The sequence below is a fragment of the Mercenaria mercenaria genome, chromosome 12 (genome assembly GCF_021730395.1).
Source record: "Mercenaria mercenaria strain notata chromosome 12, MADL_Memer_1, whole genome shotgun sequence".
Classification (NCBI taxonomy): Eukaryota; Metazoa; Mollusca; class Bivalvia; order Venerida; family Veneridae; genus Mercenaria; species Mercenaria mercenaria.
In genome coordinates this window covers 28053645-28075648 of record NC_069372.1, presented here as the reverse complement: position 1 = coordinate 28075648, position 22004 = coordinate 28053645, and the positions used below count along the sequence as shown (strand labels likewise).

At 36.2% G+C, this 22004-nt stretch overlaps 1 protein-coding gene across 1 annotated transcript in view; it reads left to right on the top strand.

The window, feature by feature from the left end:
• The window catches only part of LOC123533951 (mRNA export factor GLE1-like), a 51618-nt gene extending 29821 nt beyond the window's left edge, over positions 1–21797 (top strand). Inside the window, exons 9-13 of the mRNA XM_045315944.2 lie at positions 1296–1407; positions 1993–2102; positions 12433–12645; positions 15424–15614; positions 16174–21797. Coding sequence (XP_045171879.2) covers positions 1296–1407; positions 1993–2102; positions 12433–12645; positions 15424–15614; positions 16174–16615 — 1068 coding nt within the window. The 3' untranslated portion in view covers positions 16616–21797. The remainder of the gene's footprint in view (positions 1–1295; positions 1408–1992; positions 2103–12432; positions 12646–15423; positions 15615–16173) is intronic.
• The last annotated feature ends 207 nt before the right edge of the window (positions 21798–22004 follow it).

The following is a 22004-nucleotide window of genomic DNA, read 5'->3' as shown; positions in this document are numbered from 1 at the left end:
CCAGAGCTAAAAATAGAAAAACTTTAAACAGTTTTCTCTCAGGTTCGTTCAGGTGGTTCTGCAGACTTAATCAGGTGGACCTTTCTCAAGTTTATTCAAAGGGTTCAGCTTGACTGAAAAAATAAAGATCTTGGTGCAACTTCATCTCTTGAACTTTCCAAACTTTGTCAGATACTTCCTTTGATTTTAATTTCTCAGACTTGTTCAGATGGTTCCACTTGACTGCACTTCTAAGCCATCAGCGCTAAAAGAAGTAAAAAGCTAAAAGAACTTCCCATGACCCAATTATTCAATTTTCACTAAGCTTTGTCCGAAGCGAGGTCAAAAGATAGAGGTGGAGCTCAAACCCATAACATTGAGCTGCCAAGAAATTTACCACTAGACCACTCCTTCCCAAAAATGATTAAGATACTGTATGACCAGAACTGCCTATACCTTGGAAAACCAGTATTCTGAATACTGGTACCTTGTTAAAACTTAACCAGTTTTAGCATGGAAAACTTGCATTAGTGTCCTAACCATCCTTAAAGACATCTAATCAGTATGGCCTGCAGCAGTTTGTATATGTAAAGCATGAAATGTGCAAAACTTTACCTCCAAATATATAATTGAGGTTGTTTTTTGTAAACTTTGGAATTGGAATACAATGAGAGACATGAATATATAATGACTGGTTTATTAAAATCAGTTTATCATCGCTTTTACAAATTGAGAAGTGTTTATTGATGTAAGAATAAATTTCTCATGCAAAATAATAAATTTTACCTCTAGACACTAAGAAAGCCTATACCTGTACCTATCCTGTAGTCTGTCTGGAAGACCGTTGGGGCACCACAGAAGATTGCCATTCTTCCCAGTTCTTGCATGCTCTTAGACTCTTACAATAGTACAAATAATGCCTTTAAAGTAACAAACTCTACAGTAACCAATTAAAGTTAATTACACAAGGTTTTCACACCCAGTTAGTATCCCATAGAATGTAAAATATTTGATTATTACTTACTATCTAACACTTACATTTTTTGTCAAGGGTATTATGTTCTACCCAGGTGCCCACTTGTGATGAAATAATGCACGGAGGGGCACATGAGGTCTTCCTTCACCATCAAAAGCTGGAAAGTCGCCATATGACCTATTATTGTGTCGTGTCGGTGCAAGGTTAAACCCAACGAAAAAAAAAGGGGGTATTATGGTTATATATGGGCTGTTCCATTCATATAGTGTATGAGATATGGCACACAGATAGGGGGAGACATGTTCTTTCATAAAAAAACAGCTATCCAGATTTGTTTCAGAGACAAGCAAGCACACAGGTTGGAGCCCCAGTAGCTGCTTCAACCCCAGTGGGGGCTGCCCATACACAGGCACAGATCACAACTGGTAACATCTCTGCCCAGGCTGCTTCAAGTAGGTATCATTCTGTACACATGTATAAGGAGTTTTTGATTTTATTTTATTTTGTCTGTCTTGGAAAAGCAGTATTATTGTAATGATCAAAAACATTATATTTATGTGGTATTTTAAGGGATACCATTATCAGGTAGGACACATCTCCTGATTTGGGTATATAGCTTGTTAATTTTTTTTTCATTATTTTCTGGGGATAAGCCGACTTTACCATTTACAGAATTATTGTACAGATATTGCTCTTATATATAATGCTTGCTGGAAATAGTTGCACATTTAATTACATGACAGGTCTCAGGCTTTCTCACATGAAGAATTCAACACCTCGATGTGGGTTCCAGCCTCACTTGGGGCGTTGAATTCTTCATGTGAGGAAGCCATCCAACTGGCTTACGGAAGGATGGTGGTTCTACCCAGATGCCCGCTCGTGAAGAAATAATGCACAGATGGGCACATGAGGTCTTGCTGCACCATCAAAAGCCATATGACCTATAATTGTGCAGTGTGATGTTAAACCCAACAAAATAAATAAATCTTGCATCCAGACAAGAAATCATGTATATATAATCATACAATCTTTTACAGGAGGGGAGAAACTGTGTGTTGATATAGAAGCCTTTCAGAAGTATACAGAGTTACAGAATAAACTAAAGGACATAGAACAATCAACCACTGTGCTGTCTTCCACGCCGGAGGTACTTGTTTTTTAGTTCAATTGTCACGTAATGACAAGGTGAGCTTTTGTGATTGTCCTTTGTTCGTCCGTCCGTCCACAATTTCTTGTGAACAGGATAGAGACAACAATTTGCCATCGATTTTAATCAGACTTGCACACTACTTGTATTGGCATAATATCTCGGTTCCTTTCAAAAGCTTGCAAGATCCCATAGTTGGTTCCAGAGTTATGGCCCATTAATTTGCTATTTTGGGTTATGAACACCATAGAACTTATTTCTGGTTTGATTCGATGCAAACTTGCAAAATATCTTTAACAACAATAGATCTTGGATTCCATGATGAATCCTTCAGATCTGATCATAGGTTCCAGAGTTATGGCCCCTGATTGACCTTTTAAAGAGCCAAAATTTGTTAATTTTTACCTTGTGAACATGATAGAAGTGGCATTTTACATTCGATTTTAACCACACTTGTTAATTATATTTTGGCACCTACTTTAAAAGAAAGGGAGATTTCTAATAGCTATACAATGTATAAGTAGTGAGGTTTAATGGAGTCAGCTTAATATATGTCTATCATGTGGTTTGTTGCAAGAAATTATTTTGGAAATAACTTCCAGTTTTATAGCTTCACTATTCAAAATATTTCAGGAAGTGGAGCTGTTGTTTTCACTCTTGAGTCGGCATTAGCAACTGCATTAAAAAAGCACTAATCGGCCTGATGCTTTCAAATTTCACACATGTATTCAGCATCATGACACAGGACAAATTCAATAACTCTAGCTATTGTTTTGTCAAAATTCTGCCCCATTTTAGCTCTACTTTATGGAGAGTGATCGTAATCGCCCTGGCGTTTGTGTGCATTCCACGTCCAGACCTTGATTAAAGTTTTTAAAAGCTACTAGGATAAATGCTTTCAAACTTAAGACATGTCTTTGGCATCATGAAATGACTTCACAGGGCAAGTTACATAACTCTTTCTTTTTGTAAAAAGTATGCCCCTTTCTAACATGGAAATTTTATGATGCGTCTGTCGTCCGTGCATGTGTAAACATTTGCTTGTGACCACTCTAGAAGTAACATTTTTGATGGGATCTTTATGAAAGTTCAGAATGTTCATCTTGATGATATCTGGGTCAAATTCGAAACTGCGTCATGTGCGGTCCAAAACTAGGTCCCTAGAGGCCATATTTTTCAATGGATCTTCATGAAAATTAGTCAGAATGTTCACCTTTATGATATCTAGGTCAAGTTCAAAACTGGGTTAACTGCAGTCAAAAACTAGGTCAGTACATGTAGGTCTAAAAATAGAAAATCCTTGTGACCTCCCTAGAGGCCATATTTTTTAATGGATCTTCATGAAAATTGGTCAGAATATTCACTTTGATGATATCAAGGTCAAGTTTGAAACTGGGTCACGTGCGGTCAAAAACTAGGTCAGTAGGACTAAAAAATATAGAAACCTTGTGACCTCTCCAGAGGCCGTACTTTTCAATGGATTTTCATGAAAATTGGCCATAATGTTCACCATGATGATATCTAGTTCAAGTTCGAAACTGGCTCACATGCAGTCAAAAACTAGGTCATTAGGTCAAATAATACAAAAAGCTTGTGACCACTCTAGAGGCGATATTTATCATGGGATCTGTATGAAAGTTGGTCTGAATATTCATCTTGATGATATCTAGGTCAAGTTCGAAACTGGGTCAACTGCAGTCAAAAACTAGGTCAGTAGGTCTACGTCGTCCATGTTTAAACTTTTGCTTGTGACCACTCTAGTTTAAGATCTAGCCTTGAAATTTGGATGACATGTACAGTTTTGCACACCAATCTTTAAACTGTCTTTCAGTGTCCATAAATGTGACCTACTGATCTACTTTCTAATATTATAGCATCAGTTTTCCATTTGAAACATGTTCAATATACTCAGGTGAGCAATTCAGGGTCATTATGACCCTCTTGTTATGAAAGCTAGTATTAAGTGGAAGGAGTGTGCTCTTGTTCAAGAATTCCAATGAAACTTTATTCTTGTGATCAGCATAAGATATATCATATAATTTTATAGAGTAATATGGCATGTCACCTTGTTTATTGTGACAAATATCAAGAGGTCAGGTTGGTAAAGCAGTATTTTAGGGGTACTTATCACTTCTAGTGATCCCTTTAGTTGGCTTTTTGAACAAAGTTATTATAATAATCAGAGCTAAGACATTCATTTATATTTATGACAGATTAATGAAGTCACCCTTCTGATCAGAAGTCTACAGAGGCACTACAGTAAAATTTCCAATATTAAGCCATTGTAACTAAGTTGTTTTGGATTTTAGGGGCAAATTCAACCAAGTCTTTTGTATCTGTTATTATCTTTTATTACCCTCGACGAAAGTCGGAGGGATATAGTTTTGGCGTTGTCCATCTGTCCGTCCTTCTGTCCGTCTTTCCGTCCGTCTGTCCGTCCAGAGCCATATCTAGGAAATGGTTGGGAATATTTATTTAAAACTTCATATACGTGTTCACCACTATGAGTTCTTGCGGCCCGTCAAGTTTCAGTCAGATTGCCCAAGTAACACTAGAGTTATGACCCTTAGAAGTTTCTAGTGTTAACTATATAGGGTACTATAAATATGGCAATTTCTGCATCATAACTTTTGATATATTTGACCTTGAACTATGAAACTTTAACAGAATTTAGAGCACTATAATGTGGTTGTGCACACACAATTTCGTATGGATTTCTTTCGAACTGCAGAGTTATTGCCCTTTAATTGTCTAAAAATCCACATATTTGTACATAACAAACTTGCCATTTGGCAGAATTTCATTAAATTTCTTTCATTCTTTTCTGTGAACATTTATTATAAACATGTGAAGTTGCGCACCCACACCTGGTTGCCCACTTGCCTTGGTCACCCGGGGTGACCCCGGGGTCAAAATTGACCCCGCCCCAGGGGTCACTTGATTTTACATAGGAAAATCTTTAAAAATCTTCTTCTCAAAAACCAGAAGCCCTAGAGCTTAGATATTTGACTTGTAGCATTGCCTAGTGGACCTCTACTGAAGTTGTTCAAATCATGACCCCAGGGTCAAAATTGACCCCGTCCCATGGGTCACTTGATTTTACATAGGAAAATCTTCAAACATTTTCTAAAAATAAACCAGAAGATCTAGAGCTTAGATATTTCACATGTAGCATTACCTAGTAGACCTCTACAAAATTTGTTCAAATCATGACCCCAGGGTCAAAATTGACCCCGCTTCAGGGGTCACTTGATATTACATAGGAAAATCTTCAAAAATTTTCTAAAAATAAACCAGAAGGCCTAGATCTAGGTATTTGACATGTAGCATTGCCTAATAGACTTCTACAAAATTTGTTCAAATCATGACCCTCAGGGTCAAAATGACCCCGCCCCATGCAGGGTTTTTTTTTACGACTGGGGGAAGAGGCCCCAGCCTGTCATTGGGGGAAGAAAATAGCGCGCGACAAGCAGTTTTGGGGGATTTTTTCACTCAGCGGGGAATTTACAATTATGCATAATAAACACTTTAAACTATGTTTTTATTACATATTCTTGCAACTTTTAGCAACTATACACACTGTCACTTAGCAATAGATGGACTTGCTCTAATGTTCACTTATCATTGTAACAAGGTGGGTGGAGAGAGTTGAAATGCTCAAATCATTGAATATTTAAAGGTCACATGCTTTCACAAAAAATGCTTTAAAATAAGAGTTGCTCTTGCAAGAGTCATCATATTTTTATTAAATGCATACTTTTGTTGACTTTTTATTTCAATTGTACTAGAAAATCTTGTAAGAAAGGATAAAAAAGTCCGAAAATCACGATCGCGAAAACGTGTGACAAATATGAAAAAACGAATGCAAACATTAAAAATTCTTGATAAAATACCCGTTTTAAATTTCATCTTTTCACCAGAACTATTCCATACTTATAATATCTGATTACTTAAAACATCTATATTTTATTTTGCTCTAGCAAAATACCTCGGCAAAGATAAAAAATTTGCGTAACAGCCGACCGGCTTATTTAATCGAATCAAGCACATAAAATAATTACTTTAAATTAACAACACATATTACACAATTCAGCATAAGCTGTTACCGCTAATTAACAAGAGGTACAAACACGATAATCTGACGCTGCATTGTTTATCAATCATCTATATTACATACTGATGATAACACGTGTCAGTCGGCGTGTGGCGTGATTGACATCTGTCAGTAGCTAATTAACATACGACGTCCGCCTACTGCCATACTTACGCTGGTGTCGACAAACAGTATGAAGTTCACTGGGATTTTGATTGACAAGGGCAGAGCTTCGGACTCGTTACACATCAAAGAGTATTACCGCGAGACAAGCAGACGCACACGGCATATTATGTGCGGGTCAGATACCAGTTTTTATCGATTTTCGCTTGTCAAAACCGGAACCTCGGGTCCACTGAACACTCTTCTAACATTTTTCTACTATTTCTAAAGGTTTTCACACCCATTGAAAATTATGAAAGACCGTCTGCAATTGTGAACGGGTCCAATATTCGGTCGGGAAAATCGCTGGGAGTAATCTCCATTGCTTTGTTTATGATTTGGGGGGGGGGAATTTCGGACGTAGGGGAATTTCAACTGCGGTGGGGGAAATCCTTGGCTGTGGGGGAAATCCTCGGCTGGGGGACGAGGCCGATATTCGGCCTCTGCTATAGAATAAAAAAAAACCCTGCCATGGGGTTACTTCATTGTACATAGAAAAATCTTCAAAATTTTCTAAAAATAAACCAGAAGGCCAAGAGCTTAGATATTTCACATGTAGCATTGCCTAGTAGACCTCTACAAAATTTGTTCAAATCATGACCCCTGGGTTCAAAATTGACCCCGCCCCAGGGGTCACTTGATTTTACATAGGAAAATCTTTAAAAATCTTCTTCTCAAAAACCAGAAGCCCTAGAGCTTAGATATTTGACTTGTAGCATTGCCTAGTGGACCTCTACTAAAGTTGTTCAAATCATGACCCCAGGGTCAAAATTGACCCCGTCCCATGGGTCACTTGATTTTACATAGGAAAATCTTCAAACATTTTCTAAAAATAAACCAGAAGATCTAGAGCTTAGATATTTCACATGTAGCATTACCTAGTAGACCTCTACAAAATTTGTTCAAATCATGACCCCAGGGTCAAAATTGACCCTGCCCTAGGGGTCACTTGATTTTACATAGGAAAATCTTCAAAAATGTTCTAAAAATAAACCAGAAGGCCTAGAGCTTAGATATTTCACATGTAGCATTGCCTAGTGGACCTCTACAAAATTTGTTCAAATCATGACCCCCGTGGTCAGAATTGACCCCGCTTCAGGGGTCACTTGATATTACATAGGAAAATCTTCAAAAATTTTCTAAAAATAAACCAGAAGGCCTAGATCTAGGTATTTGACATGTAGCATTGCCTAATAGACTTCTACAAAATTTGTTCAAATCATGACCCTCAGGGTCAAAATGACCCCGCCCCATGCAGGGTTTTTTTTTACGACTGGGGGAAGAGGCCCCAGCCTGTCATTGGGGGAAGAAAATAGCGCGCGACAAGCAGTTTTGGGGGATTTTTTCACTCAGCGGGGAATTTACAATTATGCATAATAAACACTTTAAACTATGTTTTTATTACATATTCTTGCAACTTTTAGCAACTATACACACTGTCACTTAGCAATAGATGGACTTGCACTAATGTTCACTTATCATTGTAACAAGGTGGGTGGAGAGAGTTGAAATGCTCAAATCATTGAATATTTAAAGGTCACATGCTTTCACAAAAAATGCTTTAAAATAAGAGTTGCTCTTGCAAGAGTCATCATATTTTTATTAAATGCATACTTTTGTTGACTTTTTATTTCAATTGTACTAGAAAATCTTGTAAGAAAGGATAAAAAAGTCCGAAAATCACGATCGCGAAAACGTGTGACAAATATGAAAAAACGAATGCAAACATTAAAAATTCTTGATAAAATACCCGTTTTAAATTTCATCTTTTCACCAGAACTATTCCATACTTATAATATCTGATTACTTAAAACATCTATATTTTATTTTGCTCTAGCAAAATACCTCGGCAAAGATAAAAAATTTGCGTAACAGCCGACCGGCTTATTTAATCGAATCAAGCACATAAAATAATTACTTTAAATTAACAACACATATTACACAATTCAGCATAAGCTGTTACCGCTAATTAACAAGAGGTACAAACACGATAATCTGACGCTGCATTGTTTATCAATCATCTATATTACATACTGATGATAACCACGTGTCAGTCGGCGTGTGGCGTGATTGACATCTGTCAGTAGCTAATTAACATACGACGCTCCGCCTACTGCCATACTTACGCTGGTGTCGACAAACAGTATGAAGTTCACTGGGATTTTGATTGACAAGGGGCAGAGCTTTCGGACTCGTTACACATCAAAGAGTATTACCGCGAGACAAGCAGACGCACACGGCATATTATGTGCGGGTCAGATACGAGTTTTTATCGATTTTCGCTTGTCAAAACCGGAACCTCGGGTCCACTGAACACTCTTCTAACATTTTTCTACTATTTCTAAAGGTTTTCACACCCATTGAAAATTATGAAAGACCGTCTGCAATTGTGAACGGGTCCAATATTCGGTCGGGAAAATCGCTGGGAGTAATCTCCATTGCTTTGTTTATGATTTGGGGGGGGGGGGGGGGGAATTTCGGACGTAGGGGAATTTCAACTGCGGTGGGGGAAATCCTTGGCTGTGGGGGAAATCCTCGGCTGGGGGACGAGGCCGATATTCAGCCTCTGCTATAGAATAAAAAAAAACCCTGCCATGGGGTTACTTCATTGTACATAGAAAAATCTTCAAAATTTTCTAAAAATAAACCAGAAGGCCAAGAGCTTAGATATTTCACATGTAGCATTGCATAGTAGACCTCTACAAAATTTGTTCAAATCATGACCCCTGGGTTCAAAATTGACCCCGCCCCAGGGGTCACTTGATTTTACTTAGGAAAATCATTAAAAAATTTCTTAAAATAAACCAGAAGGCCTAGAGCTTAGATATTTCACATGTAGCATTGCCTAGTGGACCTCTACAAAATTTGTTCAAATCATGACCCCTGGGTCAAAATTGACCCCGCTCCAGGGGTCACTTGATTTTACATAGGAAAATCTTCAAAAAGTTTCTAAAAATAAACTAGAAGGCCTAGATCTTAGATATTTGACATGTAGCATTGCCTAGTAGACTTCTACAAAATTTGTTCAAATCTTGACCCCCAGGGTCAAATTGACCCCGCTCCTTGGGGTTACTTGATTGTACATAGAAAAATCTTCAAAATTTTCTAAAAATAAACTAGAAGGCCTAGATCTTAGATATTTGACATGTAGCATTGCCTAGTAGACTTCTACAAAATTTGTTCAAATCATGACCCCCGTGGTAAAATTGGCCCCGCCCCAGGGGTTACTTGATTGTACATCGGAAAATCTTCAGAATTTTCTAAAAATAAACAAGAAGGCCTAGAGCTTAGATATTTGACATGTAGCATTGCCTAGTGGACCTCTACAAAATTGGTTCAAATCTTGACCCCCCAGGGTCAAATTGACCCAGCCCCAAGGGTTACTTGATTGTACATAGGGAAATCTTCATAAATTTGCTAAAAATAAACCAGAAGGCCTAGATCTTAGATATTTGACATGTAACATTGCCTAGTAGACTTCTACAAACTCTGTTCAAATCATGACCCCCAGGGTAAAATTGGCCCCGCCTCAGGGGTTACTTGATTGTACATCGGAAAATCTTCCAAAAAATTTCTAAAAATCATCAGTTTGACATTAGAAACATGTAGCTCATATTACTCTGGTGAGCGATCTTGTTTTTCATTTTTAATCTTCCATCAATATTTATAATCAACATGTGAAATTTTATTTCCTGCCCAACGCCCTTAAAAAGATAAATATATATACATAATTATATATATTTCCATTCCTTTTTTTTTTTTTTTTTTTAAATGTTCAAACCTTCAACATGTTAAGTTGTGACTGCACAAGCCTTGCCCTCAGTCATGTTCAAGATATCTTACCAGTGTTCTCATAAGGACATCTGTTTTTTAGCTCATCTGATTTTTTGAAAAAAAATGATGAGTTATTGTCATCACTTGAGCGGTTGTCGGCGTCTGCGTCGGCGTTGCCTGGTTAAGTTTTATGTTTAGGTCAGCTTTTCTCCTAAACTATCAAAGCTATTGCTTTGAAACTTGGAATACTTGTTCACCATCATAAGCTGACCCTGTATAGCAAGAAACATAACTCCATCTTGCTTTTTGCAAGATTTTTGGCCCCTTTTATACTTAGAAAATATCAGATTTCTTGGTTAAGTTTTATGTTTAGGTCAACTTTTCTCCTAAACTATCAAAGCTATTGCTTTGAAACTTGGAATACTTGTTCACCATCATAAGCAGACCCTGTACATCAAGAAACATAACCCCATCTTGCTTTTTGCAAGATTTATTGCCCCTTTTGGACTTAGAAAATCAGTTTTCTTGGTTAAGTTTTATGTTTAGGTCAGCTTTTATCCTAAACTATCAGAGCTATTGCTTTAAAACTTGCAACACTTGTTCACCATCATGAGTTGACCCTGTACAGCAAGAAACATAACTCTATCCTGCTTTTTGCAAGATTGTGGCCCCTTTTGGACTTAGAAAATATCAGATTTCTTGGTTAAGTTTTATGTTTAGGTCAACTTTTTCTCTTAAACTATCAAAGCTATTGCTTTGAAACTTGCAACACTTGTTCACCATCATAAGCTGACCCTGTACAGCAAGCAACATAACTCCATCCTGCTTTTTGCAATAATTATTGCCCCTTTTGGACTTAGAAAATCATTTTCTTGGTTGAGTATTATGTTTAAGTCAACTTTTCTCATAAACTATCAAAGCTATTGCTTTAAAACTTGCAACAGTTTTTCACCATCATAAGTGGACACTGTACATCAAGAAACATAACTCTATCCTGCTTTTTGCAAGAATGATGGCCCTTTTTAGACTTAGAAAATCATGGGTAGGACAATATTTCTATTACACAAAAAAAATCAGATGAGCGTCAGCACCCGCAAGGCGGTGCTCTTGTTTTAACTTCAAATGTACATGTTAAACAACAACACCTGGTGCCAAACCACTCAAAGACAATATTTCGTTCCAGTTAAACTTCAAGCTCATATTTCAATTAGCTGCATTTAATTTTAAAAGCTAAGCTTATTACAGTAAGCATATCCCATTCAAAATAAATTCTTTAGTCAGGATCAAAGTATCATACATTTATTATGTACTCTTTAATTAAATATTTGTTTTCTGTTAAATTGATTTTGACTAATGAAATTATTTGCTTCTTATTAACATCCTTAACTTTCTGACGGATATATTTTTTTGCCATTCCTCACCACAAACCCTTTCGGCGGGGGATACCAATTCATCGAATTTGCTTGTTAAATGAGGTTTTGCCTACATTTAGGAATGTTTTAGATTGCTAACTTGAATTATTTTCCCTGTGGGACCGGAAGCCATCTCGTTTTTTAGCTCGACTTTTCGAAGAAAAAGTAGAGCTATTGTACCCGCTTTGGCGTCGGCTTTGGTTAAAGTTTTTGAAAAAGTCAAATATCTCTGTTACTACCAAAGCTTATTGACTTGAAACTTAAAATAGGTATTTACTATCAAAGTCTGCACCAGGAGAAACAATCCCCATAGCTCTTATTTGAATTTTGACAGAATTATGCCCCTTTATAACTTAGAATTTTTGGTTAAAGTTTTTGATAAAGTCAAATATCTCTGTTACTATCAAAGCTATTGACTTGAAACTTAAAATACTTATTTACCATCAAAGTCTACACCAGGAGGAACAATCCCCATAACTCTGATTGAATTTTGACAGAATTATGCCCCTTTTTAACTTTTTGTTGAAATTTTTGATAAAGTCAAATATCTCTGTTACTATTAAAGCTTTTGGCTTGAAATGCAAAATAATTATTTACTATGAAAGTCTACACCAGGAGACACAATTCCCATTACTCTGATTTGAATTTTGACAGAGTTATGTCCTTTTTTAACTTGGATTTTTTTTACTGGCAAAGCTCTAATTCAGAGTCAAGCACTGAGAAAAGTCGAGTGTGCTGTCTTACAGACAGCTCTTGTTTGGAATTTCAGTGGTTGTACCCAGATGCCTGCCAGAAGGGCATCTGCCACTTGGTTCTTATTCCACCATTAAAGCAATAATGTCACAACCTAAAATGTGTTGGTGTGACTAAAAATACATTTCTATTACAGTTGAAGAAATTCAAGTTTGACATACAGAAAGGAGTAAACACTTCCATCAATGCAATATCACCTGTTAGTGGTGATCATTTACGTGACAAGTTGAAGCGTCTTCTGCAGCTCCTGTCCTGTCAGCCGGTAGAAGTATCCGGGAGACGTATTCGACTCGATCAGCATGCACAGGGTCCTGTATTCTGTAAACATCTCATTGCTAAAATGATTGTGGTAGGTGTTCCATGTATGATAATTATGCACCCTGTGTGATTCACACTATAGAAAGGTTAATCTGAGATGATGTTGATCAGTAGTGTTTCCTAATGAGCTCGACAGTAGTCCAAGCTGTTCTACTCACCCTGGCGTCAGTGTGAGTCAGCATTAATTGGTTAAAGTTTTGCATGCAAATTTGTATATTATTTAAAGACATATAGCTTTGAAACTTACTTTTTATGCCCCCGTCATAAAATGGGGGGCTGGGGAGCATATAGTGTTACCCCAGTCCATGTGTGTGTATGTGTGTTTGGGAAAGGGTGATGTTCGTTTCCAGGTCATAACTTTGACATTCCAAAATAATTTGACACAAATGATAAGCATGGATAGACGATGTGTCATGCGCAAAAACCATTTCACTAGCTCAAAGGTCAAGGTCACAGTCCTTGGTTGAACTTAGCCAGTTTTCACTACATATACAGAATACTAAATTTTCTGGTTTTCCTACAATATTTCTGTTTGTAAATAATTTTTTATTGTAAATAAATAGGGCCAAGGGTCCTTCTTTTAGTTTGTGAGCAGTACCATGCCTGTGACCTTTCTCATGTTGTGGGGCATCCATGTCTGTGACACATTTATAGTTTCTTTTTCTAGGTCAATAACCAATCTCACAGGATCAAATCCCATAACTCTTGTCTTTTTGGGCAGATTATGCCCCCTTTTGGACTGCATGCAATTATTATCTCCAAAACTAATGCAGATAATGATTTGAAACTTTACATGTGTCTTCGGGGTTATAAAACTAGGTGATAGTATCAAGTTCCATAACTCTGACATTTATATTGGCCAAGTTATGCCCCTTTTGGACTTAGAAAAATCCTGGTTAAAGTTTTGTATGCAAGTTACTATCTAAATATTGAATTAAAAACTTCACAGGTTTCGTAGTGTTTATGAAACTAGGCCATAGCATCGAGTCCCATAACTCTTGACATGTATTTTGCAAAATTATGCTCACTGATTAATCCCAACAAGGCTTTAGACTAGTTTCAGGGATTTCTCTTTTCCATCTGTCATCCAGTACATCCTTTCCAAATTTCATTTCTACTCAGTCATTCTGCCGTATGTCAACGGATTTTGATATTTATGTTCCCAATAAGATATGTCATGCATGATATCCAGACCCCTTTCTCAGAGATAAAACTTACTATTGGAGGTCAAAGATTTATTACAGGGTATCAACAGTCCGTTTCATGTCTGCTCCATGACCCTGCCATTCATTAAGGGATTTTCATATTACTTGGCAGGAATATTTCCCATAATGAAAGGATGTGTCATGTATAACACCCAGTGTTCTTGCTCTAAGGTCAAGGTCACCTAGGAGGTAAAAAGTTTCAGGTATTTTTTATGTGTGCAATAATTTCCATGCACAGATTTATATTCAGATAACTTTGCACTAACCTTCATCCCTTGCTCAGATGTCAAGTTTACTACAGGTCAGAGTTTTACAGTGTCTTATTTGTGTCCACAGTAACTGTGCTATCCATCCAAGGATTTTAATATTACTTGACACAAATGTTAACCTTAAACAGACAATGTTTCATGTGTAATATCTAGAATACTAGCTCAAAACTATGGTCACATTTTGGAGGTCAAGGTTAACAGGACCATTTGTGTTGACTTTATTAAGTTTTCATCTAGCAAGGGATTGATTATGTGTCATGCACAAGACTAGGACACCTAGCTCAAAGGTTGAGGTCACACACAGAATTAGATTTAAGTCATTTTTCTAGTCCAGTTTGTAACTTTTTATGCATGGATATTCGAAAAAATAGCTTAAAAATTTATCCGTCGTCAGTACTATTAAGTCTGTCGTCCATCCGTTGTCAATAATTTAACTGTTAACACTAGGTCACTAGGTCAAATCAAAGGAAAAAATTTGTTAACACTTGTCACAATTTGGGCCTAATCTTAATAAAACTTGGTCAGAATGTTACCCTCAATAAAATCTTGGATGAGCTCGATATTGGGTCATCTGGGAGCAAAAATTAGGTCACCGTGTCAAATCGAAGGAAAAACTTGTTAACACTCTGGAGGTCACAATTTTGGCTCAATCTTAATGAAACTTGGTCAGAATGTTGCCCTCAATAAAATCTTGGATGAGTTCAGTATTGGGTCATCAGGATTCAAAAATTAGGTCAATGGGTCAGATCAAAGGAAAAGCTTGTTAAGACTCTGGAGGTCACAATTTTGACCCAATCTTAACAAAACTTGGTGACAGTGTTACCTTAAATAAAATCTTGGACAAGTTTAATATTGGGTCATCTGGGGTTAAAAGACTGGTCTGGATCTATGCTGGTTGCAAACGCACTGTGTTGGTTTTCTCATGGTGCTCATATATTGAATATATTTCATATTGTACATCATTGATGTAAAACCAGGGATCTTTGAGTTTGGTCCCTGCTGCTCTAACTAAATATAATAAACATTGGGACAAGTGTCCACTGTATTGGTACTTTGCACATGGCACATTTAAAAACTAGGGAAGCTTCTGGAATTGGAGAAAATTTTACCTTGCACTGTCTTCCCACTAAAATTAGTAACATTGCTCTTGACTAATCGTCAATACGGGTTTCTTGTAAGTCTGCATACAAACAGATCTTTGTCATAAGGTTCTATGTTCATTGAGATAACAGTCTCCTTCTTGTAGTGGACTTTGTATTTCCACAATACTTCCATTACTGAAACTTCCCAATGTAGCTTTCAGAAACGAGACATGTATGTAAACAATTTTTACAGAAAAAGGGAGATGAGCAGGTATCATCGAAGCATGAGTCAGCATTTGCTATTGGAATGGTGGCTGCGGGACTCTGGAGGGAATCTCCCAGTATTGGACAACTGTTACTGGCACACTTCCAAGCGCAGTGCCCATACCTAGTACCCTACTACATACCCAGACAGGAAGGACAGAGTGATGCAGATTATTTCAAGTAAGTCGTAAATATTAGTATTGTGCTATATTAAGAAATATTTAGTTTCATGGACATAAAATTTCATGAATTCAGCAAACATGATAAAATTCAAAGGGGTCTTGAATTCATTGATAATAAATTTTGAAGAAAGAAAATATTGTTTACTGGTTTAGATTGATGAAACCACAAAATCCAAAATAAAAATATGACAGACAGTTAGGATTCCACAGACACAGTATTTGACAAAGACATTTTTTGTTTTATAAAGTTATTTTTTGAAAAAGCTTGGTAACATCACTGTAATGAGTGTTATTTCATTGACGTTTAATCTTTGACTCTGTCACATTAAAATCAAGGTTTTGATTGCTATGGAACTATAGAACTTTCTGTTCTGGTCAGTAACACCTTATAATGATAATCCAATGAAAAAACTCTTTCTTTTTTTTGCATTTCCAACGTATTCATTTCTCAGAAATTCTGTAGTTTAAGATTTTCAACAGAATGATTTTTTCATACTTGATCATTTGCCATGATATTTTTCATTGTATGTTCTATAATATACTCCATTTCCATTTAGATCGAGAGGGTACAGGTATGATGATGGCGTTGTTGAAAAACATGACAAGTTTCTGAAGAGAATGTCTGGTATAATGAGACTCTACTTTTCCATTATTGTTTCTGCCCCTCCAAGAGGAAATCATCCACATGGCATAGAATATGCGTGGACTTGGCTTACACGTGTGTTGAACATTGATCCGGAACCAGACATTACAACAACAATGATATATGACTGTCTACAGGTTACAGGAAATGCTCTTTGTCAAGTGTACAATAAACAGTTTCTAAAATTGTTACATATTCTTGTAAAAGAAATGTTGCCAAAGTTAAAAAATGTGTCCTCTGATGCTGGAAGTGGGTCATTGACACGGTTACAGTTGCTACTGGAAAACGCTGTGAAGCATCATGGGAACATTCCATCACCAGATGGATTCTTGGAAAAGAGCTTTTGGTTGTCATGATAAGAAATGTACACTAACATGGTTCAATACAGAACTGGGTGGGGGGGGAGGGGATTTTGGTATGCAGATTTTATAGGATGATGCAATAATTTGTGATGTAGTTCAGAAGTGATCTGTATTTTTGTAAAAACTATAAAAAAACTGGTGTATAAAGTAGAGCTAAAATGTAATGAAGTTATAAGTAAGGCACAACACATATATTGCAAGAAGTTCAACTTAATGTGTTTGTACTAAAATGTGCACATGTTTATGAATACATTTGTGAATGATTACATCATGCATTATGACATAATTAATGACCTTGCAGTTTAGTAATGTTATTTCTAGAGCGACGCAACGGGGCGCCCCGCCCTGCCCTTTTTTACCGCCGCCACGCTGCCCTTAAAATGTGCCCTCTTGCCTTTGATCTTCTACCAAATCCCGCCAATTTCCCTGTTGACATGCCTCGACGATTTTTTGATCAGCAAATTACGTCACGGCGAGTGCACACAGGTAACGAGAATCAATGAAGTGTTAAAACTAATTGATAAAGAGTATGGATCCTGTGTAATGTCAAAAAGGCGTTCGTAAGCAGCCAGCTGATTACCGAGCACATGAAAAGTGCCCTAGATTATTTTGTGTGCAAAATTTAAATTAGCCTAGACGGTTGTTTAGTGTAATGACAAGTATATATCAATGCAGTTTGATTCTACTGTAATTTCAACTAGAAAATGCACAAATTTTAATGAATATTGAAAGTAAAAGAAAGTTTAGAATGTCCGTTCACAAGTCTTATTACTCCCGATGTCGTATGCATTTTTTCCATATTTCCTTCAAAAAAGCGGACAGTCAGTGTATTTTTCTTGATGAAAAACATCAAAAAATGAGGAACTATCTTTGGTTTACCCTAGTGGGTCATGTCAAAGAAGTATAAAATACACAAAATGGCAAGTGGCTGTAATCTCACGTGAGCTCGTGTCAGAGGGTGATTCGGCGTTATCTTACTAAAAACAAACATCGGCGAGCATGGCGTTACAATTTGTACCTTTAAAACTACATTTAAAATACATGTTAGCTTCTAAAACAATATTAGTATAATATGAAATGGTCTTAAGACATGAAGTACACGTTTTTTTTTGCCATCGAAAGAAGCGTGGTCATACGGTGATAATTATTTTACCGATGAATAATTGCTTTCGCATACAAAATGGCGTGGAGAAAGCACCACTTCCGGTAAACGAGATCTCGTTTTTTTTGTCACGGGAGGTTGGCAAGATTTGCTCTATATGCCTTTCAAGTTGCCAATCTATTTATTTTTATAGCTCTTTGGTCATGTAAACTGAGTAAAAGCTACTTTCAGACAACATTCCGAAAGTGTACCAGTATCCGGATAGTATATTTTGGATATGCGTTTTAGTAAAACACTTTTCTGTTAATGAAATATTGATGAAAGACCTGATCAATACAACATGACTTTCGATAATTATTAGTTTACAATGTGACCTGAACAGGCCTTTTACTTTGTTGTTTACAACATGATCTTGGTTTCAAGATTAAGCTTATATTAAGGCCCTCCACTATTATATATGAACAAGTTGACACTCTTGGTGACATTTTTTAAGAGAAAGGCTTGAATGGTTTAAACTAAACTATAAAGTAAGTAAAATATCTTTGTAAACTATGTTACTGGTTTTGGGAATATTTACCACTTTACCTCTGTGACATTTCTTTAAGTGTGCAATAAACATAAATGGAATACATATTAACTATAGACATTTAGAAATTCAACTACTGCTATGGTAACTTTCACGTCTAAAAGAGAACCCTGCCCCTTTCGGACAGCACCCTGCCCCTTTTAGTCAGCACCCTGCCCTTTTTGAACTCTAGAAATAACACTAGTTTAGATAACCTACTTGTAAAAATTGGATGGCAATCTATTTACAAGTCATTTCAGTCATGAAACGTGATATAATCCACAGTGTGTTCGCCATATTTTCCAACCCCATGTACATTGGGGTAAATAAAGATTAAAGTGTTTCATAGGCTGGAAAGTTAAAAAGTGTAGGTGATTTGGATCCTAATAAATACGCTCATGTGCATAATTTGCTTACATCGGACATTTAGACTCGCCCATGCTGTTTGTGCTGTTTGCTGTTTTACAAAATTATGCCCCCTTTCTGACATATTCATTGACAAGGCTGTTGATTAGTCGAGTGTTGCTGTCCTCCAACAACCCGTGTTATGTATTATTCAGGAATCAGGAATTTAAATTGATTTAAATTCTATATATAGCAAAATGTTAAAATGAAGTGAAGGTATTTAGACAAATTGCACTTTCTTGCCCAAATTGTAATATAAACCATTACTATTCAATGATACTCTAACCGAAGCAGGTGAAGTGCAGTATCAAGGAACAATAACTAACTATTGTTTGAACTCTCCTGTATGAAGGGGATATTGCTGGTCAGTGTCACAAAACTTTTATATGAAAGGTTCAGCAAAACTTCTGAACCAACTCACAAAAATTTTTGACTTAACAAGATGACATGATAGGACAAGTTTTATATCTCTTAAACAAAGCTTAGGTATTGATGTTTCTTGGTTGATCCCTGTCCAAACTTGTACTGACAGGTCCACTTTACTGCAAATTAGCATCCCCAGCTTTAAAGTTCTATAAACAACATCACCTTTTGAAGTTCTTGTCCAATTTTGAATTAATTTCTCAGAAATATACCTCAACCAGTATCATTCAAATAATTGAGATGTGTAACAAGTTTGGCTACTACTCTTCTACTTTGTCAATTAAGGGAAATAAAATAAGGCTGTTTAATCAAGTTAAATCCAGCCATGATATATACATGTTATATATAATAACTGCAATATTATGTGACAAATTGTCCAATCAAGAATTATGGTAAAACTTGACATCATATAAAAGAAAAGTGAAATATGACATTTGATAGGGTGTTTTTTTTCTAAATTGGCCGGCAAAGTTGTACATTTATGTCATCATAGTAAGTAATACTCTATCAGTCCCCCACTGGTGGAACACCAGTTTTATTAACACTACAGAAACCAGACATACGTGACCCATGCTTGGTGGTCAAAGGTCAAGGTCACTAATGAAATAAAAGGAGTTTTTGTTCCTTAGCTATTAAATGCCTTCACGCATTTTTATACACTCACACATGTTTCCCATAGCTAGATGATAAGTTGCTTGTGTCGCTCACATGTCCCATAGCTGTCAGTCAAAGGTCAAGGTGACTATTAAAGGTCAAGTAAAATTGTTTCCACTCCATAACTTTTATGTTTATTAATGAATTATCTTAGGACTGCACATAAATGTTCCCCATGATGAGACAATGTTTTACATACATGATCTATACTTATAAGTCAAGGTCACTATTGAAATTTAAGTAAAAATAGTTTTTGCCTCTTAGCTATGAGGCATTTTTAGTCCTACACTGCTGCCAACAACCACAAGGGATGATCACTAACAAAGTTTTCCACTGTTAGGGGGCTTCTGTATTGTCACTAAGCCACTTGCTCTACTTGAGTGTATCAAAAATGAGCATTTCACTTTTCGAAAACATAAAAGAAATTAAATTTAAATAAAGGCTGTTTGTATCTTGCTTAGTCATTTCTTTCTGATAAGGTTACATTATGAAAAGATACACATCTCTGATTACAGATACCAGTAAATTCTGTGTATGAATATAAGTTACATGATTATTTCAATATTATTTTCAATATTAGTGTAAGTGAGATAGTGTAGCCAATATCAGCCAATCAAGTAACAGAATGTGAACACATGATAAAAACTGCTAAATCTGAAATGTTGTGTGTCCAAATCTTGAGTTCTGCATTAAAAAATAAAATGTCGTAAGTCTGAACACTCACAATGGGAAAATGTCATACCTACAAACAAATAAAAATTTTGACTGAACAACAAACGTTGAAAAGTTAAAAGGCCAGATGTTGCCTATAAAATACTAAAACATAGCTGCTTTGGAGTTTTCAAAAAAGCTTTTATAACAAAAACGTTTTGGCGAGTTGAAACTTCGATTTCTGGAAAAGTGGAATTTGGTAGTTACAACAAATTGTTTTTAGTGTGACTATTCATAGAATAGTAGAGCTATTGGACTCGCCCATGCGTCGGCGTCCGCGTCCAAATTTGGTTAAGTTTTTGTATGTAAGCTGGTATCTCAGCAACCACTTGTGGGAATGGATTGAAACTTCACACACTGTGATAAACGGACTTACATTGCACAGGTTCCATAACTCTATTTTGCTTTTTTACAAAATTATGCCCCTTTTTAGACTTAGAAATTTTAGGTTAAGGTTTTGTATGTAAGCTGGTATCTCAGTAACCACTAATGGGAATGGATTGAAACTTCACACACTTATTAACGATGATAAACTGACTTACATTGCACAGGTTCCATAACTCTATTTTGCTTTTTTACAAAATTATGCCCCTTTTTCGACTTAGAAATTTTAGGTTAAGGTTTTGTATGTAAGCTGGTATCTCAGTACTCACTAATGTGAATGGATTGAAACTTCATACACTTGTTCACTGTCATGATCTGACATGCACAAAGTAGGTCCCATAACTCTATTTATTTTGCTTTTTTACAAAATTATGCCCCTTTTTCAACATAGAAATTTTAGGTTAAGTTTTTGTATGTAAGTTGGTATCTCAGTATCCACTAATGGGAAAGGATTGAAACATCACACACTTGTTCACTGTCATGATATGACATGCAGTGCAAAGGGTCAATAACTCAACTTCGCACTTTAGAAAATTATGTCCCTTTTTCAACTTAGCAATCTGACATGCACAAAGTAGGTCCCATAACTCTATTTTGCTTTTTTTTTACTAAATTATGCCCCTTTTTCTACTTCCTTATTCATTCATTCGACAAGGCTGTTGAATAGTCGAGGGTTGCTGTCCTCCAACAGCTCTTGTTCAGCAAGTGATTTGTGTACGTACAGGTTAATTCAATATGAATAACAATGATTTATGCATATAATAATTAGAAGCTATTATTTCAGTTCAGCCATACAATCTTGAAATGATACCAATGAAATATATTATTGTCTTTGTGAAAATCCGGCATTTCTTGTGATGTAAGTGTACTCATTTCAGATGAGAGATGTAAAGTTGTTGAAAAATATGATTGTAATAAAAATCAAAATACTGTTTTACTCTTTTCATTCTTACATATAATACAGATGTTATCTATAGAGTAAATTTATTAATTTAACAACAGTCATTTATATAAAGTTATATAATCTTCAGACAGTCTGTAAATTTTATCCAAGGGAATATGCTCTTCCTAAGTTATTTTTTGACAATTTTTTTATGTTTTATGCTCCCTAAAGGGGAAGCATATAGTCGCAGCTTTGT